The sequence below is a fragment of the Suncus etruscus genome, chromosome 14 (genome assembly GCF_024139225.1).
Source record: "Suncus etruscus isolate mSunEtr1 chromosome 14, mSunEtr1.pri.cur, whole genome shotgun sequence".
Lineage (NCBI taxonomy): Eukaryota > Metazoa > Chordata > Mammalia > Eulipotyphla > Soricidae > Suncus > Suncus etruscus.
Genome location: NC_064861.1, coordinates 50,590,418 through 50,617,181, shown reverse-complemented (window position 1 = coordinate 50,617,181; position 26,764 = coordinate 50,590,418). Strand labels below are relative to the sequence as shown.

The 26,764-nt window shown below is 42.8% G+C and overlaps 1 protein-coding gene and 1 non-coding gene across 2 annotated transcripts in view; both read left to right on the top strand.

The window, feature by feature from the left end:
* The first annotated feature begins 1,530 nt into the window (after positions 1-1,530).
* The window catches only part of AMFR (autocrine motility factor receptor), a 43,775-nt gene continuing 18,541 nt past the window's right edge, over positions 1,531-26,764 (top strand). The window contains exons 1-6 of the mRNA XM_049786070.1: positions 1,531-1,881; positions 15,570-15,662; positions 18,392-18,556; positions 20,474-20,626; positions 24,818-24,858; positions 25,000-25,132. Of these exons, the coding sequence (XP_049642027.1) occupies positions 1,624-1,881; positions 15,570-15,662; positions 18,392-18,556; positions 20,474-20,626; positions 24,818-24,858; positions 25,000-25,132 (843 nt within the window). The 5' untranslated portion in view covers positions 1,531-1,623. The remainder of the gene's footprint in view (positions 1,882-15,569; positions 15,663-18,391; positions 18,557-20,473; positions 20,627-24,817; positions 24,859-24,999; positions 25,133-26,764) is intronic.
* Positions 7,929-8,035, top strand: LOC126029182 (U6 spliceosomal RNA). The gene has a single exon (XR_007502832.1). It is a non-coding gene; the product is annotated as a U6 spliceosomal RNA (small nuclear RNA).

Below are 26,764 nucleotides of genomic sequence, written 5' to 3'. Positions count from 1 at the left end.
TTGTGTATAGGAAAAATATAGGAACAGTGAAGTTCCCCCAATATAGTTTAAAAATATAGAAACATGAAAGTTCCAAAATAGTGCTTGGTAAAAAAGCATTAATAGAATTTTAGGTTACAGGTGTAAAGTATATTTTGCAAATGATATGTTTTTGAAAAGGGCTGGTATATTAATTTTCACTTTATTACGTTGGCGCATGAAAATATTTAAAAAAGGGGGAAATGTGGTGTACCCTAAGGCCCACCCATTTCTGGGAGGGGTCTTAACCGGATAATAGGTGTGACCCTACCTGCAAGACCTCCCATTCCTGGGAGGGGTCGGGAAAAAGTTAGATAAGCCTGGGACGAAAGGGATTCGCCCCTTTTGGCCCTTTTTTGCCGTTTCTCTCTTGGCCCGGCTTGGCTTCCTGGCTTTTGGATCTTTGGGCCGCATGGAGCCCAAAGGGAAGATGGCTAACAGGAGATAAGATGCAGGGCTAGCAAAATATAGCTGAATGCTTAAAAGGTTGACATAGGCCACACACCTGTGGTGGCTAGGGCATAAATAAAGATGATTCTTCCTGAAGCCTGCGTGTGAGTGAGTCTTGATTACGCGGATTACCTGGGCCTGGAACTTGCCAGCTGGATGGGGGATGAAGCCACGTGGCTGGGGCCTAAGCACAAAGGCCTCCATCCACCGCCATCCAGCCCCATCGTTAATTAATTAATTCAACAATTAGGCAGAGTCCTGGGCACTGCCCGATGCAGTCCCCAAACAAACAACATATATATATATATATATATATATATATATATATATACATACATATATACATATACATACATATATATTAAAGAATGTATACATACATACATATATATACATATATGTGTGTGTATATATATACATATATATATACATACATATATATATTAAAGAATGAGAGCTGGAGCGATAAAACAACAATGGGGCAGACACAGGTTCCATCCTAACACATAGGGAATGACTCCCCGAGAGACCCCCACCAGGAATGATCCCTGAGCACAAAACCAGGCGTAATAAGCCCAGAGCACTGCAGGGTGTGGTCCCCAAACCCAAACCGAACAAAGGGACAATGCCCCCCCCCCCCCCGGGGCCCACCTGCAAGCTGACTGTCCTGGGGCCTCTAACTAACCCGTCAGCGCCGACGGGCTCAGTGACGTCGGGTTGGGGCCTAGGCGGGGGGTCCAGAGCGTCTACGGGCCCCAAGCGAGCCTGGGCGTCGGCGGGAGAATGCAGGGTGCAGAGCCTCGGGGCCTCCACCCAGGGCCTGGGCCCGCCAGGCCCTGGAGCGCCGGCTGGGGGCGGAGGGCAGAGGCGGCGCCCCCGCGCCCGTCCCGCCCGCACCCCGCAGAGGGCGGCGGCGACCCGCCCCGAGCCGGCCGAGGCTCTTCCGCGCCGGCAGGGGCAGCAGCGGGAGCGGTGCGGGGCGGAGCGGCGCGAGCGGCCTGGAGCGGCCCGGCTGGGCCCGGCGCGGCGGCGGCAGCGGCAGAGGCAGAGGCAGAGGCAGAGGCAGAGGCAGCGACGCCGGAGCCCGCGGTGGACGTGGTTCTCGAGGTGGTCGCGGGGGCCGGGCCGCCGCGCGACGAGGCCGCCTCGGCCGCCATGCCGCTGCTCTTCCTCGAGCGCTTCCCCTGGCCCAGCCTGCGCACCTACGCGGGCCTCAGCGGCCTGGCGCTGCTCGCCACCATCGTCAGCGCCTACCGCGCCCTCAGCCAGCCCGAGGCCGGGCCCGCGTCGCCGCCGGACCTGCTGCAGCCGCTCGCCGACGACCCGGAGCCCGGCGAGGCTGCGCGGCCGTCCGGGGCGCCCCGGGCCCGCGACGTGGCCCACTACCTGCTGTCCGACAGCCTGTTCGTCTGGGTGAGCCGGGCCAGGCCGGGCGGCCGGGTTGGGGTGTGTGGGGGGGTGCTCGTCCGCGATCGGCCGCGTCTCGGGGGGCGTGGCCGGACCCGGGCGGGAGGCTGGGACCCCCCTCCCCAAGTGGGCGAAGACGGGGCTCTGGTGTGTGGGGGCCGCGAGCGACAGTGACAGCGACAGGAAGGCCGGCCGGCCCGAGTGGCCGGGACCAGGGTGGGTTGGGGTGTGCGGGGCGACGCGGGCCGGGAATGGAGGGAGCCGGGTGGTGGGTAGGAAGGAAGGAAGGAAGGAAAGGAAGGAAGCAAGGGAGGAGGGAGGGAGGAAGGAAGGAAGGAAGGAAGGAAGGAAGGAAGGAAGGAAGGAAGGAAGGAAGGAAGGAAGGAAGATAGAGAAGAAGAAGAAGAAGAAGAAGAAGAAGAAGAAGAAGAAGAAGAAGAAGAAGAAGAAGAGAGGAGAGAAAGAAGAAAAGAGGAAGAGTGGAGAGAAAGAAGGAAGAAGAAAAGAGGAAGAAGAGGAGAGAAAGAAGAAAAGAGGAAGAGTAGAGAGAAAGAAGGAAGAAGAAAAGAAGAAGAAGAAGAAGAAGAAGAAGAAGAAGAAGAAGAAGAAGAAGAAGAAGAAGAAGAAGAAGAAAAGAAGAAGAAGAGCGTCGCTAGACTTATTGGGGGACCACCCGGAGGGGGCCTGAGAGAGCAGCAAGCATTAGAGGCGTCTGGGAACAGAAGTTGAAAGAATGTTTTCTGACCCGGCTGGTGGGCGGCCCAGAAGAGGAGATGAGGAGACCCCCTGGGGGCGTCTGGAGGGAACAGTGGACACCGCTCCCTGCCCACTCTGGAGACCCCGATTTAAAAAGTGTGGCCGGCCGCTCTGGGTGGCACCTGCGGGTCCCCCTTTCCCCGCCTCAGGTTCCTCCGGCCTGCCCTGTCAGCTGCCGGGCAGACCGTGCGCCCTTGGGCGACTGAAGTTGTCCCCAAACATCCCGGAGGCGGCTCGAGCTCAGATTTCGCCCCGTTTTAGAGCTCCCTAAGTGAACGCGGGGTTCGCAGCTGGTCTGCCGAGATAATCAACGAGCTCCTGTCTTTTGTGAGATAAGTTCAGGCCCGCCTGGCGTGTTCCAGAGTTCGGACTTCTCTGGCCGGTGCTCGCCCCGTCCGAAAAGTTGCCCCACACAAGTTCAAGTCTGATTATTTTTTTTTTTCACAAGTTCAAGTCCGATGTTTTTCTTTTTCTTTTTCTCCCCCCCCCCCCCCCCACAAGTTTAAGTCTTAATCTCCCCCTTCGACTTTTCCCTTCGGCATCTTGGGGCTTCTGGTTCCTCTCCTTCTCCTCCTCCAAAAGCTCCCATTTGCGGGCGGTGAGGAGGCTGCAAATGACGGAGATTAGCATTACAAGTTTATAGAATGATACACAACTCATTCGTTTTAATGAATCCCCCAGCGCTTCATCAGGAAGCAGTGGGATTTGCGGAAACCGCGACGCTGGTCCCGGTGATGGATTCTGTGGAGGGGAGTGAAAATGTGAATTCCCAGTGCCCAGGGCTGGATTCAATTGATTTTTTTCCAATAAATGTCAAATCCAACCAGGGGAGATCTGCAGGGGGAGGGGGCTGGACCCTGACGGTGCTCAGGGGTCACTCCTGGGGTGCTCAGGTCCAAGCGTGTAAGGCAAGAGCCTTAACCTCTCTGTATGATCTCTTCGGCCCTATTTTTGCTTTTGATATAGCAGGTTAAAAACTTTAAAATGATGTATAAAGTGTATTTAGCAGATGATAAGATAATAGCCATATATTTTAAAAAATATGTAACAAACCTTTGAGAAAGAGCCACTGTAGATTTAAAAAAAAAAGCTATTGTTTTTGTTTGCCCATCCCGTAGGAATTTATTATTACAAATCTCCTTTTTATTCCAAAGTTACATTTCATAAAACAGTACATAAAGATGGTCAACTTTTCTGAGAAATTTCTTTTATAGAACCTTTTCTTTTCTTCCCAGCTTTTCAAAGGTATGCCTCCTGCCAGTTTGTTTCTTCCCTCTCTGTTGATGTGTTTTTTTTTTTTTTTTCCTCAGTTGATCTTCACACTGTTTTTCTTCCCTTGCTACTTTGGTTTCATACTTTGATCTTGGTCTTTCTTGTGTTCTTGGCTGTCTGGGGTGTGGCACTGTTTTCCTCTCCACCTCATCAGTACCTAGTTTTGACTTTAGTAGCAGAGCAGGAGCTGCAAGCCCTAACACCTTCCCTGGTGGCCTAATAGGGGCATTGGTGACAATATGCAGCAGAGCTTGTTTTGGGCTACACTTAGTGGTGCTCAGAACTTGTTCTTTTGTCTGCGCTCAGGGATCATGTCTGGTGATGCTCAGGGAACCATATAGGTTCTGGGGATTCAGCCAAGTTAGTTCAAAGGGATGTGCAAGTCTTACTCTCTGCCTGCTGTTCTTTAGTTCCAGCTCCCTGTTACATCTTTTTTGTATTCTGCTCAGATTATTTTTTTCAGGTCCAGAGAGATGAGACAGCAGGTAGGTTACTGACCTTGCATGCAGCTGACCCGGGTTTAATCCCTTCCACTCCATATAGTCCCTGGGCTTTGCCAGGAGTTATCCCTGAGCACAGAGCCAGGAATTAGCCTTGAGGACTTCAGAGTGTAGCCCCAAACAAGATAACAAAGATTATATTTTTTTCACCCCAAAACCAAGTGAGACAAAACAAAAGCTGATCTTTCTGGCAGTTAGCAAAGCCTGTTAACTGCTGTTACTTGCAAGTGAGAATCCCCAGAACTTTGGACCTTACGGTCGAAGTAGCAGTGGGGAAGCAATTTCTTTTTTTTTTTTTTTTTTTTAAGAAGGCAAACTTTCAGGGGGATGCTGATTTTTTTTTTTTTTCTGAAAAGGGGGCAGTAAGCTAAGTGTCTAGGAACCTCTGGTATGAGCACATTTAGATTCAGCTTCTCAGGATGTACTTTCAATCAACTTAGAAAGTATGACAGGTACTATTTGGGCACTGTAGAGGGCTTGGCTGCTAGTGCTTCTTCCCTCAAAGCATTCTGTACACAAAGAACAAACTTTGATAATTGATAGTAGATGCATAGGGAAATAGGGTGCATTTGGGGAAAAGAGAAAGTGATGCCTAGAGGTAAGAAACACAAAAGGTGGTATTTGCACTCCACCTTGGAAAATGGGAAGGATGTGGCAAGTGGCAGAATGGGTATTCCTGAGCCAGCAGAGAGCTTGTGTCTCTACTGCTGGGGACAGAGGGCTGTGCCCAGGTAGGCACCTAGCAGTTCATACTGGCTGACCAGTGAAGCTGCCTTGTCAAGGTACATCTCAGTGGGTACCTAGTTGTGCCTGCCATAGTTTTTAAGGCACTTCCTTAGAAGTGGGGGGAGAAGGTAATCATTGAAACTTTTCTTTTTAACTTTAAAACTAAAATCACCAGTGATTTTAGACAAACTGATGATTGATAAACTGGTTAGGGACAGGATAGGGTAAAGGCTGAAGTTCAGATTATGTAAACCTAGCCTGTTCTTCGAAGGAGACTGGCAGTATTTTGTGAACTAGAACATTGATCCTGGAGTGGAAAGCCAGATGGGTTGTCCTGATAAGCCTCTCAGGACAGTTTCTTAGAGTAGGTGCAAAGATGGATTTATGTAGCGTGGGAAGCAACCAGAGGGTATAACTGCTGAAGGGCACCTTCCAGGTGGCTCTCTTTCCATTAGCAAACTCCTGGGTTTCACTTGTTTCTTCAACTCTTTCTAGACTTGCATTCAAATATTCCATTCCAGATTAGTTGCTGTTCATTTCTAGATGTATTTCAATTATTCATAGGTTATTTCCATGAAAATTACTTGATTTATTCCTTCACTGTTTTGAATCGTTCAGGTGTTTTTACTTTTTTTACTTTTTCATTGTCATTATTTTGATTCCTCTCTCCTTTCTGGTTTTATTTTTGTAGATTTACTTCTAAAATAGAGTAGGACATGGTAAAATGGAAAGGCAGAAAGTAGTATAGTATTCCATTATGACTTAATTTTATGCAAATCAAGAAGCTGAAGCAAATATCTGAGGGTGAAGAGTCACCAAAAGTGAAAGGATTTGAAAGTGAACTGATCTTTTAGAGCAGAGATGAACAACTTTTGATGGCCTATTTGGTTTGGCCTCTTTTTGTGCTATTTGCTACCATTGGATTTTACATTTAAAAGCATCATTAAAAATAAAGGGAAGACAAAGTAAATGGCCTATGACCACAATATTTTCTCATTGCCTTTTAGAGAAAAATTTGTTGCATCCCACTTTAAAGAGTTTCCATTTAGTTCTAAAACTTCAGAGTCGAGAGTACATTACCCAGTCTGTCTTTATGAGTTGACTACTCCAAAGAATATTAGAAAAAAAAGTTCACTTCAGGAGTAGTGGGACAGCTGAAGAAAGAGATTAAATTTATAAACAATATAAGTTCTGCAGCAATATTACAATGGGTAATATCTTGGTTAGATCCCTGGCACTCTATATAGTACCCTGAACCACTGGATATGTCCCAAAACAAATAATTATGGGTCTACCTATACAATTTATAATAAAGGGAAGAGACTGGGGCTTTAGGTAAGGTGGTAGTTCCTGTTATGTGTGAGGCCTCAAGTTTTCCAGTGTTTCATGCTCTCCTACAATACCATGTGCACCCCAACACCACCAGATGTAGTCCTGACCTCTAACTTTATGGGAATGATCCCTATTTAAAATATATGTATGTTGTACTTGCTTTGGCAGCACATATACAAAAATATATGTATGTATAGGTACATACACATGTATATGACAAGATAAATCATCAGTATAAGGGTAGGAAAACTACCCTTTATTAGATAGTGCAAAGTGCTTTAAGCACATAATCTTAATTGTTGCCCTGTTATTATGAAAGAGAACTCTGTCTTCTGTGTAACAGGGGATTATGTGCTTTTTTGTTTGTTTGTTTGTTTGTTTCGTGGTCACACCCATCAGTCCTCAGAGCTTACTCCTGTGTTCAGGGATCACTCCTGATGGGGTTCAGGGAACAAATGGGGTGCCAGGAATCAAAGTTCGGTGAGCTGCGTGCAAGGCAAGCAGTTCTTTCTGACTCCAGGGGGATGTGCATCCTTGCACTTTATTGACATTATATACTTGTTTTGGGAGACCCTGAAGAGGTGCCACTCTTTGTAGTTGTTCGTAAAGAGAGGAGTCTGACAGTGGTGGAGGGAGAGTGTTAGTGAGTGGCCCTCAGTGCTAGTTTTAAGAGGATGAAAGTTGCCCAGATTGAAGGTGCTCTGGTTATGAGCATATACCATGTGCTGGTAGTTGAACCACATTTCAGCATACATTGATAAATAATATACCATGGGTGTCCAGTATTTCACAGGATCAGAGTGAGAATGTGGTTAAACTTTTGTGTTTATCTCACTCTCCTTTCCTTACTTCTTGTTTTATAGTCTTTTGTCTTCTCCAGCTGAACACAGAAGCATTCAGGGAGAAAATATTTCTTATGGGGCAGTAGAGGAGAGGGATTGCTTTATTATTATTATTATTATTATTATTATTATTATTATTATTATTATTATTATTGTTATTATTTGGTTTGGGACCATACCCAGTGATTCCCTGAGTTACTACTGGATTTGCTCTTTGAAATCACTCCTGGCAGACTCAAGGAACCATATGGGATACCAGGCATCAAACCTGGGTCAGCTGCATGTAAGACAAATGCCCGACCCGCTGTGCTATGTCTCTGGCCCCAGAAGGATTCCTTTAAACCTGATTAATAAATTGCCTTGCATGTGGCTGACCGGGGTTTGATTCCTGACATACCATATGGTCCCCCAAGCCTGCCAAGAGTAATTTTTTGAGTGCAGAACCAGGAGTAACCCCTAACCCCTAAGTGTCCCTGGGTGTGGCCCAAAACAAAACAAAGCAAAAGAACCTTGACCTGTTGTGTTACAGTATAGTAAAGGACAAGCAAAGCTTTTCTTTTGGGTAGACTAATAAAAATAAAGGCATCTAGTGATGTTTCCAATTTTTTTTTTAAAGTTACAGGTAGTGCTCGCTTCGGCAGCACATATACTAAAATTGGAATGATACAGAGAAGATTTGTGTGGCCCCTGCGCAAGGATGACACACAAATTCGTGAAGCGTTCCTTAAAAAAAAATGGTTACAGATCTTATTCTGAAGTGTTTTTACGTAGCAGAAATTTGGTGTGTTGTTTCAGGTTGACTTGTGACTTTGACCATCTACTTTTGGTTTGTAACTGGTATGTTTTTTATCATATGAAAAGTTACATGTAGTTTCAGAATTGATCACTTAGCTCAATAGATTCTAATCTGAAAAAAAATGAGTTTTGGATTGATATAGTTTATTGGTAGAATACTTGCCTTGCCTGTTGAGGTCCTGGGTTTGATCTTTGGTACTGCAAGAGAAAAACATTAAATATATGCTTATGGGGCTGGAGAGATAGCACAGCAGTAAGGCATTTACCTTAGACGCAAAGGGACAGTGGTTCGAATCCCGGCATCCCATATGGTCCCCTGAGCCTGCCAGGAACGATTTCTGAGTGTAGAGCCAGAAGTAACCCCTGAGTGCTGCCAGGTGTGAACCAAAAATCAAACAAAACAGAACAAAACAAAAAAAAATATATATGTGCTTATGATTCAAGTCAAAAGATAATAAGCAAGTGCTGCTCAGTGGAAAATGAAGGTCCCTATGGCTGTTGTCAGCTTTTTATAATTAGCTTTGGTGTTGGGTAGAAAACTAAAATTGATCAAGTCCTTGACACAGTTCAGATTATACAGCTTTGGATATGAATATTCTTTATATAATGTTGCAGAGTAATCAGGCTTCTTTTCTTTCTTTGTTTCTTTCTCTCTTTCCTTTCTTTCTCTCTTTTCTTTCTTTTTCTGTGAACCAATTACCTTGAAAGTTTGATAAAACACTAATACCCTCCCCCCCACAAAAAAGAACACTAGTAACCCACATGCTGGATTAGTTTTACTGACCAGAATGCATGTTGAGGTTTATCAAATGTATTTTACAGAATAAACCTTTGCTCCTTTTCTGCAGTTATAAACAATACTGGCTCATACTTGGTGGGGAAGGGAGTTTAAGTCATGGATAGGCAGTACTTAGGGGCCACTCCTGGCACTCTGCTCTTAGTTTTTTGGGAGGGACTATATGCAGTGCTGGGATCAAACTAGGATGACTACCTGAAAGGCAAGCACAGTGTTTTCTGTATTCTCTCTGACTCTGAATGTCTTTTCTTCATATATCTACATACAAAAATGGGGAAGAATTTTTGTTAAGAATCATGGTTTAGGGGCCAGAGAGATAGCACAGCAGTAGGGCAATTGCATTGCATGCAGCCAACCCCAGATGGACCTGGGTTCAAATCCCTGCATCCCACATGATCCCTCATGCCTGCCAGGAGTGATTTCTGAGCGCAGAGCCAGAAGCAACCCTGAGTGCCACTGGTTGTGACCCAAAAACCAATGCTCCTCCCCCAAAAATAAATATGGTATAATTAGATGGGGGATGTTTGGTTGATTTAAACAAAAATAAAAAACCTGTTCTTTTAGGGGCATGTGGCTAGCATGAGGGCTGAGGGTTTGTCTTACATGTTTTTCTTTATTTTATTTCTTTTTATTCTTTTTTTAGTTTTTTAGTTTTTGGGTCATACCTGGCAGCACTCAGGAGTCATTCCTGGCTCTATGCTCAGAAATTGCTCCTGGCAGGCATGGGGGACCACGTGAGATGTCAGGATTCGAACTACCAACCTTCTGCATGCAAAGCAAATGTCTTACCTCCATGCTATTTCTCTGGCCCCAACATGTTTTTCTTAATATGACAGGTGCTGATTGACTGGTTGATCACAGTGAGGACCCTTATAACATCTTAAAAAATAATTCTCGAGGGTCAAGGATGTGCTCAGTTAGTTTCATGCCTTGCATGTGTGAATTTAATCCCCGGCATTACATCCCTCCATATTCTCCTTCCCAACACTGCCAAATATAGCTCTAGTGGCCCTTCAGTGTGTAGGATCCCTGACCACTGCTGTATGATCTATTAAAATTATGATTCTACTCCCCCAAAACATTGTACAGATTTAATACAATCCCTCTAAGGATACCTATGACATTCTTCAAAGAAGTGGATCAAACACTTCTGAAATTCATTTGAAACAATAAAAAGCCAGGAATAGCTAGAGCAATCCTTAGGAAAAGGAATATTGGAGGTATCACTTTCCCCAACTTTAACTTGTATTGCAAAACAATAGCCATTGAAACAGTATGGTATTGGAATAAAGACAGATCCTCAGATCAATGGAATAGACTTCAGTATTCAGAGAATGTTCCCCTGACATACAATCACCTAATCTTTCATAAAGGGGCAAGAAATGCAAAATGGAGCAAGGAAAGCCTCTTCAACAAGTGGTGTTGGGACAACTGGTCAGCCACATGTGGAGAAAGCAAATTCAGACCTCCATCTAACACCATGCACAAAAATAAAATCCAAATGAGTTAAAGACCTTGATATCAGACCTGAATCCATAAGGTATATAGAACAACATGTAGGTAAAACATTCCGTGACATTGAGACTAAAGACATCTTCAAGAAGGAAACATCATTCTCAAAACAAGTAGAAGCAGAGATAAACAGATGGGACTATATTAAGTTGAGAAGCTTCTACACCTTAAGGAAATAGTGACAAGGATAAAAAAGCCACCCACAGAATGGGAGAAGCTAGTCACCCAATACCATTAGATAAGGGCTAATATCTAAGATATATAAGTACTGACAGAACTTAACAAGAAAAAAAATCTAACCCCATCAAAAATGGGGAGAAGAAATGAACAGACAGTTTCTCAAAGAAGAAATACAATTGGCCAAAAGGCACATAAAAAATGCTTAAAAAATGCTGCACGTCACTAATCATCAGGGAGATGCAAATCAAAACAACAATGAATTGATACCATCTCACACCACAATGACTTTCACACATCACAAAGAACAAGAACAGTCAGTGCTGACGGGGATGTGGAGAGAAAGGAACTTTCATTCACTGCTGGTGGGAATACCATCTAGTCCAGCCTTTATGGAAAGTGATATGGAGATTCCTCCAAAAACTGGAAATTGAGCTTCCATATGATCCAGCTATATCACTCCTATGGATATACCCTAAGGACACAAAAACACAATACAAAAATTCCTTATGTACACCTTTATTCACTGCAACATTATTTCCAATAGAATCTACAAACAACCAAGATGCCCTTCAACAGATGAATGGCTAAAGAAACTCTGGTATATATACACAATAGAATATTATACAGTCGTCAGGAGAGATGAAGTCATGAAATTTTCCTACACAAGGATAGTCTTGGAAACTAGTATGCTGAGTGAAATAAGTCAAAGGGAGAGAGATAAACACAGAATAGTCTCATCTATGGGTTTTAAGAAAAATAAAAGACATCATTGTAATAATGCCCAGAGATAATAGAGATGAGGGTTGGAAGGACAGGCTCACGATATGAAGCTCACCACAAAGAGTGGTGAGTGCAGTTAAAGAAATAACTAAAGGGGGCTGGAGAGAGAGCATGGAGATAAGGCATTTGCCTTGCATGCAGAAGGACGGTGGTTCGAATCCCGGCATCCCATATGGTCCCCCCTGCCTGCCAGGAGCGATTTCTGAGCATAGAGCCAGGAGTAACCCCTGAGTGCTGCCGGGTGACCCAAAAGCAAAAAAAAAAAAAAAAAAAAAAAAAAAGAAAGAAAGAAATAACTAAAAACTTTACGACAGTGTTAATAAGTGAGAGAAGAAGAATGTCTCAAATACAGGCAGGGGGTGGGGGAGGAGGGAGTTGGGGGGCATGAGTGGTAAGAATGTTGCACTGGTGAAGGGGGGTGTTCTTTTTATGACTGAATCCTGAATCCCAACTGCAAACATATTTGTAGTCATGGTGCTTATATTATTTAAAAAAAATTAAAATTACGAATGTAGGGCAATATTTTTCAACCTTTTCTTATTATGGCCCCTTCCTTTCAGTGTTGCCCCTTTCCTAATTATTGGCCCCTTATCTGTGTTGTCATTCTCTATTTATCTAATATTTTTTTTTAACCTTCAGCCCCCTTGGAATGTCCTGGAAGTCCATGTCCCTCCCCTCTCCCCCGTTTGAGATGTCCTGCTCTGAGACCAGGGAGAGACATCAAAGAACTAGAGCACATGTATGTGAGAGGCCTGAGTCCCTGTCACAGCTTGGTCCCCAAAGATCCCCGAGTACTAAGGAATGATCCCCAAACACAAGCAAACAAAAAAAGATTTAGTGCTCTAAGCATTTGCCTTTTTAAGTAGAATGAGGATGATGATGTGTATGAATAGTGCTGAGGTGCAGGGGATTAAAATCAGTATGTGCTTTACCGCTGAACTACAAATTCTCAGCCCCCTAGCAGAATTATTTCTGTTTCAGTTTTTTAAAAATATGCCACACTTCCTTGGCCCAGCATACAGAATAGAACAAAGCATAACTGAAACTTTTGTGAATGGATTAAGGCTGCCATAATGTGTTCTAGGAGTGTGTGTGTGTGTGTAACCCCTGAGTGCTGCCAGGTGTGACCCCTCCCTCCAAAACAAAAAAAAAAAAACTAAGGGGAACTTAAATTACTTTCTTAACTTCACCTTCCTTTTTCTTAAAAAGCCATTTGCTTTTTGTAAAAGTGGAAGAAAAATGGGACCTGAGAGATAGTACAGTAGGTAGAGGTTGCCTTGTATGCAGTCTATTTGTGTTCGATCCTCTGCATTCTATATAGTCTCCTATATATATTCTTATACTGCCAGTTGTGATTTCTGAGTGCAGAGCCAGAAGTAATCTCTGTCCACTGCCGACTTTGACTCCCAAACAAACAAAAAGGAAGTGGTGTAGTATGTGTTTTGCATGTACAAGACTCTGAATTTATTCCCTAGCACCTCATGTCCCTGGCCCCACCCATCCCAAAAAAGGTAGAAGAATGATCCGGCAATAAAAATATGGCCACTTTACTGCAAACTCAGTAAAAGTTAAAACACTCCTTGTATTGAATTGATGTTTATTTTTATTTGCTTTTAATAAAAGTAAATTTTAGCAAGGTTCTTTGGATTGTGGGGGGAGATCATGTAGAGTTTAAAAAAACCATTTGAGGGTGGAAAGATAATACTGGAGGTAATGCACTTGGTTTGTAAAACACCTTGCTCTGACTCAAACACACTCATATAGTTTCCTTAGCACTACCAGGTATCATTCAGGAGTGCTCATGAGTGGCACTAGGTATGATCCAAATCTTTCCTCTCTATCCTCCAAGCCTCTAAAATGTTGAGGGTCCAACTTTTGAGATAACTCAAAAGGGCTGGACTATATACCTTATGTGTGTGAGGCCCTGAATTCTATCCATAATACTTGTATATTCTGCCCTGAAAACTCCCCACCTCCACCCCATATTCTACCAAGTACCTCAGGTGTTACAATGGTGGCTCCCATCATCCTTAAACCCAATCAACAAAAAGTCAGAACTATGTCCCTGAACTGAGTATTGCTAGGAAAGGCACCCAGCTCCTGAGCAGTCTGCTGGAGAGGCCTCCCTCATTTAAAAGTCATTTGCACATAGTGATATGATGTGCTACACTAGTCTCTTGGTCAGGGACTTTTTGTAAGCATTAGCTTCGTTCAGATGTGATGCTTTTTTTTTTTTTTTTTGGTTTCGGGGTCACACCCGTCGGCGCTCAGGGGGTTACTCCTGGCATTATGCTCAGAAATCACCCCTGGCAGGCACGGGGGACCATATGGGATGCCGGGATTCGAACCACTGTCTTTCTGCATGAAAGGCAAACGCCTTACCTCCATGCTATCTCTCCGCCCCCCCAGATGTAATGCTTTTTTAATTATTTAAGGAAAGAAAATTGGCCACTTCCTCCTGTTGATGAAGGCCTTGGTTTCACTTTAGTATTTTGATTGTCTATCAGTTCTCAGTCCTTTCTGCTTTCTGCTTTCTCCTTTCCAGGCCCCTTTCATGCTACCAAACTTTTACTTTCAGGTTACCACCTAATGTTGAGAACACTTAACTGTGGTTGGCATAATGTTCCTTGCAGCATATTTAAATGTGTGTGTGTGTATATGTATATATATATATATATATATATATATATATATATATTTTTTTTTTTTAAGGTCTTTGGTCTCATAGTTCTTCATGGCCTTGCAACTTCTTTTTTGACCACAATCTTCATTTCACATTTTCTGTTAGTTTAATGGAGCATGGCAGAACATTTCAGTGTTGGATTTTACTGTTTATATTAGTTTTAATTTCTAAAATGGCTTTCTTTTTTTGTGTTTTTGTTTTGTTTTTGGGCCACACCTAGTGGCACTCAGGAATTACTCCTGTCTCTGCTCTCAGAAATTGCTCCTGGCAGGCTTGGGGGACCATATGGGATGGCCAGGGATTGAACTTTGCATGCAAGACAATCCTACTGCTGGCCCCTAAAATGGCTTTCTTTAAGGCATTCAAAATCATAATGTCAAAATGATGTATTAGGGGCCAAAGAAATAGCACAGCACTACGGCATTTGCCTTGCACGAGGCCAACACAAGATGATGGACCTCATTTAGGTTCCCAGCGTCCCATCTGGTCCCTTGAGCCTGCCAGGAGTGATTTCTGAGCACAGAACCAGGAGTAACCACTGAGCACCATTGGGTATGATCCAAACCCCTCCCCTCCAAAAAAAGTTGTTTCTAGGGGCCAGAGTGGATAAAGTACTTGCCTATACACAGCTGAGTTGGTTTGATCTCTAGCATTCCATATGGTCTACAGAACCTGCCTGGAAAGATCCCTAAGTCAAGTACCACTAGGAGTGAGTACTGCCAGGAGTGATCCCTAAACTTTTGAGAACTGTTGGGTGTTATCTCTATACTCCCTCAAAAAAAGAAACAAAAACAAACAAACAAAAAACCAGATGTACCTAATAAAAACAGGAGATACCTATGAAGTACCTGTGGTTTTATACATGTCCAAAGTTTACCCACAGTTTCATTCAGATTGGGAAAGGCAGTCTGCTGGAAGGTACAGGCTGGGTCTGGTTTCACTAAGAATAAATTGGCAAGCTGGTGTCTCTCCTGCCCTTCTTCACCTAGACCCTACTGCCCATTAAAGTATGTGTCTTTAAATATTGCTTATCCACGGGGCCGGGCGGTGGCGCTAGAGGTAAGGTGCCTGCCTTGCCTGCGCTAGCCTTGGATGGACCATGGTTCGATCCCCCGGTGTCCCATATGGTCCCTCAAGCCAGGAGTGACTTCTGAGTGCAATAGCCAGGAGTAACCCCTGAGCGTCACCGGGTGTGACCCAAAAACCAAAAAAAAAAAAAGAAAAAAAAATATTGCTTATTTTGTATGGGTAGTCAACTGGAATGACTTAATAATTAGCAACAATAAACATTTGTAGAACTGCCTTTATTATTTTGTTTGTTAGGCCACACCCAGTATAGTCAGGGCTCTTAGCTCTGGGATCACTTCTAGTTGGGCTCAGCGGATATACAGAGTGCTGGGTATAAAACCTGGGTTGGCAACATGAATGGCAAGTGCCTGCCCACTATAATATTTCTCTGGCCCCTGCATTATTTTTTAATTAGGAGAAATAAACTTCCTTTCTTTGCTTTTTTTGTGCAGGTTCTAGTAAACACTGCTTGCTGTGTTTTGATGTTGGTGGCTAAACTAATCCAGTGTATTGTATTTGGCCCTCTTCGAGTGAGCGAAAGACAAGTAAGTCCAGATGGTAATGAGGATTCTTCTTAACTTTCTATTTGGTGTAATTTCAAATTTATACAGTTGTACAAATACCTGGAAGAACTCCCATGAACTCTATGTCCAGATTCACACTTGTTAATATTTATCCTGTTAGTTTAACATTTCTTTTTGTTGTTGTTGTTGTGTTTTTTTTTGGGGGGGGCACACCCGGTGGTGCTCAGGGGTTACTCCTGGCTGTCTGCTCAGAAATAGCTCCTGGCAGGCACGGGGGACCATATGGGACACCAGGATTTGAACCAACCACCTTTGTTCTTGGATCGGCTGCTTGCAAGGCAAACACCGCTGTGCTATCTCTCCAGGCCCTAGTTTAACATTTCAATTCATGCCTTTTATTGATATGTAGGCATTTCTTGATCCATTTGTGGACATCATGCTTCTGTACCCTCAATTTATTTCGTAAGCTCAAGGTTATTTTCTTTCTTTTCCTGGGGGTGGGTTGGAGAGGAGTGTACACCAAGCAATTCTTACTCTGGCTCTGAACTCAGGGATCATTCCTGATGAGGTTCTAGGAAGCATTCTGGGGTATACATTTGACCTACCTGCTGTATTATTGCTCTGGTCTGTATCCTACTGTTTTAGAAGTACAGTGATATCACTTCTTGCTACCCCCCCCCCTTTTTTTTTTATTGAATCAAAGTGAATTGCAAAGTTACAAGGTTAGTCATGATTAGAACTCCAGGTGTACAATGTTTCTTTCCTTTTTGTTTTGTTTTGTTTTGTTTGGCCATACCCAGAGGTGCTCAGGAATTACTTCTTGGCTTTGCAGTCAGGAATCACTCCTGGTGGACTTGGGGGATTATATGGGATGCTGGGGACGAACCCAGGCTGGTTGTGTGCAAGGCTGTCGCCTACCTGCTGTGCTATCACTCTAGCCCCAATGTTTCTTTCCTTTAAAACTTTATTTATTTAAAGGACCATGGTTTAAAAAGTTATTGATAATTGAGTTTTAGGCATGTAGTATTTCTTTTTTTTTTTTTTTTTTTTTTTTTTGGTGTTTTTGGGCCACACCCGGCAGTGCTCAGGGGTTACTCCTGGCTGTCTGCTCAGAAATAGCTCCTGGCAGGCACGGGGGACCATATGGGACACCGGGATTTGAACCAACCACCTTTGGTCCTGGATCGGCTGCTTGCAAGGCCAACACCGCTGTGCTATCTCTCCGGACCCACATGTAGTATTTCTACCCCAATCCCACCACCAGTGTCAACTCCCATCACCAGGGCTCCCATATTTTGGCATCCCATTCATGCCTGCTACCTTGGAAGATGCATCACAAAGTTCAGTGATTTCAGCTTAAGTGTCCTATTTCTTGGTCGCTTGTTTTTTGGGTCACACCCAGTGTTGCTCAGGTTACTCCTGACTCTGCACTCAGTAATCACTCCTGGCAGGCCCGGAGGACCAAAATGGGATACCAGGAATTGAACCGGGTCCTTCCAGGGTTGACCACGTGCAAGGCCAATGACCTACCACTGTGCTATTGCTCCGGCCCCATAGATATCCAATGTTGAGTGACTACTTTCTTCCACCAGTGTCCCCAGTTTCTCTCCTCACTTCACAGGCTCTTTTTCCTTCTCCCACACCCCTCTCTTTTCTTTTAAGCACTGTCTACTATGTACCCGAGTAACTGAGGTTTGGTTTTGAGCATTGGTTACTAAGGTAAATTCTTAGGAAGCTGTTATGAGCAGATCTATTTATTTTCTCAGAGATTATTTTTATCATTGAATATTCAGCTATTTCTTCAAGATAGTGACTTCAGAGTTCTCAGATGGGATCGATAGAATGTGGTGGTGTTTGTTTTGCCTTTGGTAAGATACAAAGACTTTTATAGTTTTGCGAGCTGGTATCAAAACCAGGGCTCTACATATGCTGTCAAAAGCTTCTTTAGATGTTTTTCTTCTTCAAGAACAACTTTTACCTGTGAACTGAAATAGTTCAGAGCAGGCTAATTGCTTGTGGGTTGATAGTCTTACGAGTAGTGCTTAGATACAATTTTCCTTTTATTTTTTTTTTGAATCACTTAATATTATTATAAGTAATGCTAAGGCATTTGTGAAAGGTTTTATATTTTGAATATTTTTCATGCTTTATTCTGTGCTGATTATATAAATATATATAAAAATATTTTTATTTTAAGAATGTTTAAAAATGATTTTTTTAAATTTATTTCAAAAGTCCAGAGAGCAAGAATATTAGAAATGGTGATACTTGTGCTTCTCATCACTCCTTTTTATTTTACTTTTTTTGAAAGTATGTGTGTTATTTGGGGCCGGAATGATAGCATAGTGGTAGGACGTTTGCCTTGCTCGTAGCCGACACAAGATGGATCCCGGTTCAATTCCCTGAATCCCATATGGTCCCCTGAGCCTGCCAGGAGAGATTTCTGAGTACAGTGCCAGGAGTCACCTCTAAGTGCCACTGAGTGTGATACTAGCCCGTGTGTATTATTTCTTAATACGTAAGGTACTAGAGTAATGACATTTCCCTTGAAAAACTTAAATTCCAGAATTGTGGATTCCATTCAAAGTCTAGACTTTCTAGGTCTTGCCTTTATTTTCAGAGGGCTTATTTTTGGGTTAGAGAACTGAGTATAGAACACTTTCCTCCTGGGAGCCAGCTTTTTGTTACGTTAACTATTTTCAAATGTGTTAGCTTTGATGGTACTCACCTTATAAACATTTTTCTTTCAGCACCTCAAGGACAAATTTTGGAATTTTATTTTCTACAAGTTCATTTTCATTTTTGGTGTGCTGAATGTCCAGACCGTGGAGGAGGTGGTCATGTGGTGCCTGTGGTTTGCTGGACTTGTATTTCTGCATCTGATGGTCCAGCTCTGTAAGGATCGATTTGAATATGTGAGTATTTAGGCAAATGATTTGATTGCTTAGACACACATTTGCCAGGTTGGAATTAAAAAGGAATCTGGGGGCCGGAGAGATAGCATGGAGGTAAGGCGTTTGCCTTTCATGCAGGAGGTCATCGGTTCGAATCCCGGCGCCCCATATGGTCCCCTGTGCCTGCCAGGAGCAATTTCTGAGCCTGGAGCCAGGAATAACCCCTGAGCACTGCCAGGTGTGACCCAAAAACAAAAAAAAAAAAAAAAAAGGAATCTGAAGAACTTTGCCTTGCTTGTGGCTGACCCAGGTTCAATCCCTGGCATTCTATATGATCCCTCCAAGTTGACAGGGGTAATTTCTGACTATAAAGCTAGGAGTAACATTTGAGTACTGCTGGGTGTGGCCAAGAAGCCAAAAAAGCCAAAAAGCCAAAAAAAAAAAAAAAAAAAAAGTCTGACTAGACCATAGGAAGCATGTCCAGGACAGCTCCTTTTTAGAAGACTCCTGGTGGATTATGTACCCATTGCCTTTTTCTTTTTTTTTTTTTTTTTTTTTGGTTTTTGGGTCACACCCGGCGTTGCTCAGGGTTTACTCCTGGCTGTCTGCTCAGAAATAGCTCCTGGCAGGCACGGGGGACCATATGGGACACCGGGATTTGAACCAACCACCTTTGGTCCTGGATCGGCTGCTTGCAAGGCAAATGCCGCTGTGCTAACTCTCCAGGCCCGCCTTTTTCTTGAGTTTTCTGCAGCAGCAAGACCTTTGTTTCCTAGAAACATTTCATCTTCCTGCCCAATAGTATCTTACCTTGTAGCCACATGGGTTCTCTTAATCTACATAGACTGTTTTGATGAACACACACACATTCTTACCTAATACATAAATTGAGTAAAGTATCTTCTTGATGATGTATATTCTTTTTGCCTTCCTTTTTCTCCTCTTTGACTCTCATTCTTAGCACTCTTTCTGAGTAGTTGATACTGTCTCTACCCTTGGGCAACTCTGATCAATTCTCTGGGCTCTCATGGTCCCAGGAGAAGTGAACCCTTTTGTGTTGAGTCTAAGATCTGCCTCTTGGCTTCAGATCAGAATTGTGTAGGTGAATTCTGACTCAGAGTGGATCTGAGAGATAGAATAGTGGGTAAGACACTTGTTTTGCTTCAGCTGACATGGGTTCAATTTCTGGTTCCCTGAACCCACCTGATAGCAGAACCAGGAGTATTCCCTGAGTACCACTAAGTGTGGCTCAAAAACCAAAAAAATAAATAAATATGTAACAAATCAGACACAAATTTGATACATTACTGCTCTTGAACTAGCTTCTGGTGTGTGCTGGCAGTTCTGTCCCTCTATTAATCTCCAGAGCCTTGTTACCCAGCCCTCTCTTTACAGAGGTCCAGCTGACTTTTACATCTGTCTTTTTGTGAATCTCAGCCTCACCTTGTAAATCATTTTACAGTTAACCTCATTTCAGATCAGGAACAGGCGCTCCTAACTTCCCCAACTGGTTTGTTATCTGTACCTTCCTGCTCTGGAATCACAGCTTCAGGGCTGCTTTTCCAAGCTATTGCCTGTCCTTGTATCTTATTAACATAATTATAATGCAATGACTCTGCTTAAGTTACCTTTCAGTCCTCCCGCCCCAGACAGACCAGAAATATTCTCCAGGTGAATGGGGAGGAAAATATGGCAAAATACAATGTTACACTGTTCTGAGTTCTGAGAATATTAAAAGGTGAAACTACAGACCTGTGGAAAACTGCTTCTAGGTTCATACTCTAGTGGGATGAGGATCCTTGAGACTTTGAGATGAAAATAAAATATATATTTGGCAAACATGCTCATATTTTGGATGGTGAGAGAATTGTGACTTTTGATAAAGGGATGTTCTGTGCTTTGCATCCAGTTTTAGCCTGCTTCTCTCCTGTGTTTCAGCTTTCTTTTTCTCCCACCACACCGATGAGTAGCCATGGCCGGGTTCTGTCTCTGTTGATTGCCATGCTGCTCTCCTGCTGTGGCCTAGCAGTTGTGTGCTGTGTTACTGGCTATAATCATGGAATGCACACGTTGGCGTTCATGGCTGCAGAGGTAAGATGTAGACACTGGGTTTCATTCTATTCCTATATATTTTCAAGAAGCTAGGGAATTATTGGCAGATGCTTTCCACTACCAAGTGACTGATGGATTTTGTTTTCTCATTTTAACAAGCATTTCTGCACTGTTTTTTTTTTTCATTTTTGAATGATACTGTATTATGTTTTTATGTATGTTATTTCATATAGTCTTTGCTACAACTTAGTTAAAAAGAACAATATATAGAATATATAATATATGTGTAATAATATATAATACAATGCAATTATTTTGGTGAGCTCTTAGTAGTGCTTACTATGTGCTGAGGATTATTCCACATACTTTTGATGGATTGAGTAATTTTATTATTCTTATTTGCATTTGGAAACAGACAATAAGGGTAAAGTGACTTGCTTAAGAATACAAAGTGGGGGCCGGAGAGATAGCATGGAGGTAAAGCGTTTGCCTTTCATGCAGGAGGTCATCGGTTCGAATCCCGGCGCCCCATATGGTCCCCTGTGCCTGCCAGGAGCAATTTCTGAGCCTGGAGCCAGAAATAACCCCTGAGCACAGCCGGGTGTGACCCAAAAATCACAAAAAAAAAAAAAAGAATACAAAGTGGGAGCTGGAGAGATAGCATGGAGGTAAGGCATTTGCCATTCATGCAGGTTGGTGGTTTAAATGGCATGGTTCGGTGGCATCCCATATCGTCCCCCGAGCCTGCCAGGAACAATTTCTGAGCGTAGAGCCAGGAGTAACCCCTGAGCGCTGCCGGGTGTGACCCAAACACCAACAACAAAAAAAAAGAATACAAAGTGACAGGGGCTGGAGCAGTGGCGCAAGCGGTAAGGTGTCTGCCTTGTGCGTGCTAGCCCAGGATGGACCAAGGTTCGATCCCCCAGTGTCCCATATGGTCCCCCAAGCCAGGAGCGATTTCTGAGTGCATAGCCAGGAGTAACCCCTGAGTGTCACTGGGTGTGGCCCCAAAATAAACAAACAAACAAACAAAAAAAGAATACAAAGTGGCAAATTGCACAATTCAAGTCCCCCTAAGTAAGAAGTGAGAACTCTTGAGTTTTTTTAAGGTACTATGGAGGCTGGATTATGACTCAATAAAGCATAAGCCGTGCATTTGTGAGATCCTATTTTATATTCCAGCAGCACATACCACAAGGAGAGAGATAAACAATGTGTAATTGGTTGTGAGTAATAGGATAAATACTGTAAGTTCTTTTTTAATAGGGCATTGACATCATATAGAATAATAAAATTAAGAAGAGAAAAAAGGACAGAATTAAATATCCAATCCAAAGTCAACAACAATAGAATCAAGAGACCTAAAGTACAACAATATAACTTTAAAATGGGTCTTCTATACTGGCAGGCCAGGGGCTAATGGGTGGTGGTAAAGGATGTACTCTGGGAACATCTGGTAGAGGGAAGTCAACACTGGTGTTGGGGGACCGGAAAGATAGCATGAAGGTAAGGCGTTTGCCTTTCATGCAGAAGGCAGTGGTTCGAATCCCGGCATCCCATATGGTCCCCCAAACCTGCCAGGAGTGATTTCTGAACATAGAGCCAGGAGTAACCCTTGAGTGCTGCTGGGTGTGACCCAAAAAAGCAAAAAAAAAAAAAAAAAAAAAAGAGAGAGAGAGAGAGAGAGAGAAAACTCTGGTGTTGAGAATGGCCTTGATTCACTATGTATCTGAAATCCAACTAAGACGGACTTTGTAAATCACAAAGATTTCAATAAAATTAAATTAAAACATTATATAGACTAACATAGGAATATGATACATCAAAAATTAATCTGAGATGCTTGCATTTTATTAATTTGGTCTTGGTGCCATACCTAGTGCTGCTTTTTGGGGTTACTCCTGGCTCTGCCCTCAGGAATTACTTTTGGTGGTTCCTGGGGACCATATAGGATGCCTTGAATCAAACCAGGGTCTGTCCTGGTTTGGCTGCGTGCAACACAAACGTTCTACCACTGTGTTTTTTTTCCAGCCCCCAAGATACTTGTTTCTTTCTTATTTTGTTTGTTATTTTGGGGGCCACCTCCAGTGATGCTCAGGGGTTACTCCTGGCTCTGCACTCAGAAATCGCTCCTGGCTTGGGGGAACCATATGGGACGCTGGGGGATCGAACCACGGTCCATCCTAGGCTAGCACGCACAAGAGGGGATCAAACCACGGTTTGTTCTAGGCAGAGGCCTTACTGCTCTGTGCCACTGCTTTGGCCCCATACTGTTTCTTAAATTGACCTTTTAACCTTAGCATACAAATTTCTGTTCAGTCAGTAGAAATCAAAACATCTTTTGTATATTATTATATTTAGGGCTATATATGCTTCCTCCCCCACAGGCCAAAGGCAAAATACATTTTATCTAGTTCATAATTACTATTCATAAAAAATAAAGCAATAGGTATGCTAATTAACTAATATCTAAACTAATATCATTAAGTTTGAACTACTAATTGGGAATTTGTTAGCCTGATTTGAATTTATTTTGTTTAGTAGCATTTCAGAATATGAAACATATAGAGAGTATAATATATAAGATTTAATAATAGTGCGAATAAAACTAGAAAAGAGACATTACCTGAGCACAGAACCAAGAGTAAGCTTTAAGCACAGCCAGGTGTAGCCAAGACTTCCACTAAAACGTGGAGTGCTGGGAGTCGAAGAGATAGCATGGAGATAAGGCATTTGCCTTGCATGCAGAAGGTCAGTGGTTCAAATCCCAGCATCCCATTTGGTCCCCCGAGCCTTCCAGGAGCGATTTCTGAGCTTTCTGAGCGTAGAGGCAGGAGCACCCCCTGAGCGCTGCTGGGTATGACCCAAAAGCCAAAAAGAAATAAACAAAAACTGTGGAGTACCTTTGCCAGTTGTTTTCTTTGCTAATTGTTTTTCTTTTTTTTTTTTTTTTTTTTTGGTTTTTGGGCCACACCCGGTGACGCTCAGGGGTTACTCCTGGCTATGCGCTCAGGAGTCGCTCCTGGCTTGGGGGACCATATGGGACGCCGGGGGATCGAACCGCGGTCCGTCCTAGGCTAGCGCAGGCAAGGCAGGCACCTTACCTCCAGGGCCACCGCCCGGCCCCGCTAATTGTTTTTCTTGCCAATTGTTTCACAGTTCAGATTTTTCACCTGTCTAGTTTTATCCTGGATTAGACTGACGAGAGTACATTGTCTAGTCTATACTTTGGGTATAACATTAACAAGTATTTAAACGTCTGCTTTGGTAGTCAGTCTTAGTGACTTAATGCTGATTAATAAGACAGAGTTGTCAGTCTGTTAAAATGAACCTTGAGGTTCTGAGTGATAACACAGGCATTGGTCTGGTATGCAGCCAACCCAGGACCAACCTGGGTTCAATACCTGGCATTTCATATGGTTGTCCAAGCTTGCTAGGAGTGATTTCTGAATGCAGAGCCAGGAGTAACTCCTGAGCACTACTGGGTGTGACCCAAACTCCCCCCAAACTAACAAAAAATAATAAAATGAACCTTGAGGTTGTTAAAAGTATCCTCAGGAGTTGGACAGGTACCATTTAACAGAAAAAGACTCAGTGAAAGCTGTGTTTCTTTTTTTTTTTTTTTTTTTTTTTTTGGTTTTTGGGTCACACCCAGCAGTGCTCAGGAGTTACTCCTGGCTCTATGCTCAGAAATCGCTCCTGGCAGGCACGGGGGACCATATGGGACGCCGGGATTTGAACCACGAACCTTCTGCATGAAAGGCAAATGCCTTACCTCCATGCTATCTCTCCGACCCCGAAAGCTGTGTTTCTAGTCATGAATCTGTTCTATGGAAAATTAAGCAGAGAAAATTAAATAGAAGCAACCTGTATTTGTGCCTTTCAGTTTTTTTGAGCTATGATTGATCAATAGCACTTGCAACATATCAGTATAGTGACATGTTAAACATATTATGAAACACTTACCATACTTTGTTTTATTAATATCTGTCACTTTTTAGAAATAGTAACAAAAAAAATTATTTTTTCCCTTGAGATAACATTTTTAGCAGTTTTCAAGGGGTCTTATATAATTGAAAGTTCCTACCCTTTTTGTCCATCCTCATTTAATGCTCCCGTTGCCCCCATTTCTTCAATAATTGCCTTTTACATTTAATTATAAAAAGATTGTCTTTTGGTTTTAAAAATGTTATCCAAATTTTAGTAATTAAGAAAATATCTATTTTACAGTCTCTTCTTGTGACAGTGAGGACTGCTCATGTGATTTTACGGTGAGTAGAAATTTGAAATGGAGGTGATTGAGATCCATGTATATATTTGACTTTAAGATAAAACATATATAACTATTTTGTATAGTTTAAATTCATTTGATGACCGTAAACTATTAGATGCCTTTTCTCTAATCACCACAGCTATGTAATTCACCTCTGGGACCTTAACCATGAAGGGACATGGGAAGGCAAAGGAACGTATGTCTACTACACAGATTTTGGCATGGAGCTCACTCTCTTGTCCTTGGATCTCATGCATCATATTCATATGTTGGTAAGTTTCCTTAGAAAGCATTTCAATACAGAGCCGAGGTTTGAGGATCAAGAATCTGGGGTAGTACAGTGACAAAGCATTTGTGGATGAACCCCTTGATATAAAACCTGGCACATCCGTGTCCTGACATCCCATTTTTGCTGCTAGGACAGGGGTCTCAGACTCGCAGCGCCCAAGGGCCGTTTGCGGCCCTCTGTACAACATTTTGTGGCCCTCGGCCAGCCTTCAAATATCACAGTATTTGCGATTATTCGCTTACTGAATAATTGCAATAAAAATCGCATTAGTAAGAAAAAAATCGCATTAAACAATTCGCATACCCCGAGCAGTTCCATTTGGGGTATGCAAATGTTTAATGCAATTTTTTGTGATTTTTATTCTTACTAATGCGATTTTTATTGCAAATATTTGGTAAGCGAAATCCCTTATGCGGCCTTGCCTCACCCTGACTTTGCCTGCTTCGGCCCCCAGGTAAATTGAGTTTGAGACCCCTGTACCAGGAGTAAAGCATTGTCACAGGTTCACTTTGGTTGGTCCCAGGAAGAAAGACTTCATTATTCCAGTTGTTCTAGTCAGTAGATCATTCTTTTATTGTGAAATCAAAGGGATCCCTTTCTCCATTGTTTGAAGGCTTCTAGTAGGTGGCAGTTACCTTGTAGATGACAGTGGGTATTCTTAGTTACTTCATGGATTCAAAATTTTTCCATTATTATAATCAAACATTTTAAAATTTAGGGTCAAGAGAGAGAGTACAAGGGGGGTAAGGAGCTTGCTTTACATTTCCCAGCTTCCTTTTTTATTTACTAACCCCTTTGATTTGTAAAAGGTGACCATGGGGGACCGGAGAGATAGCATGGAGGCAAGGCGTTTGCCTTGCATGCAGAAGATCATTGGTTTGAATCCCAGCATCCCATATGGGTCCTCGAGCCTGCCAGGAGCGATTTCTGAGCCTGCAGCCAGGAGTAACCCCTGAGCTGCCGGATGTGACCCAAAAAACAAACAAACAAAAAAAATGACTATGGTTCTATTGCTTGCACTCTTTATGGTCCTCTTAAGCATTGTTAGGAATGATCCCTGAACACAGAGCCAGCGGTAAACCTCTGAGCACTGCAAGGTATAGTCCCAAATTATAGTCTCCCTAAATCCAGAAGTCCATGATTCCTCCTATCTTCATTGATTACATTTTACTTCAATGTGCAAGAAATTACTTAAGGTGAAAATCTATTTACTTCATTAATTAGAACCTCAGATTTAGTAATGGCAAAAACCAACATATATGAAAGATAAGTTATTTAATCTATAATCCCCTCAAATTAGCATTTAAATATTATTAGGGAACGAGGGGTTAAACTCAAGTAGTAAAATACATGCCTTTACTACTGTGAATGTCACTTGTTTGATGCATTGTACTATGTGCCCTTCCCTTCCTACCTGACAACCCCTTATAGCACTGCCAGATGTGGCCCTGATGTATAACAATCACAACAGGTGGATAAGACATAGCACGTCTTAAGTCTGCTTTTTATTGGTCTGTTTTTTGTAAGTATGAGATGATAGTATCTTTTAAAGCATGGGCAACTTAAAAAATAAAGAAAGAAAATGATCCTATCATCCCATCAGATGAATATCCAG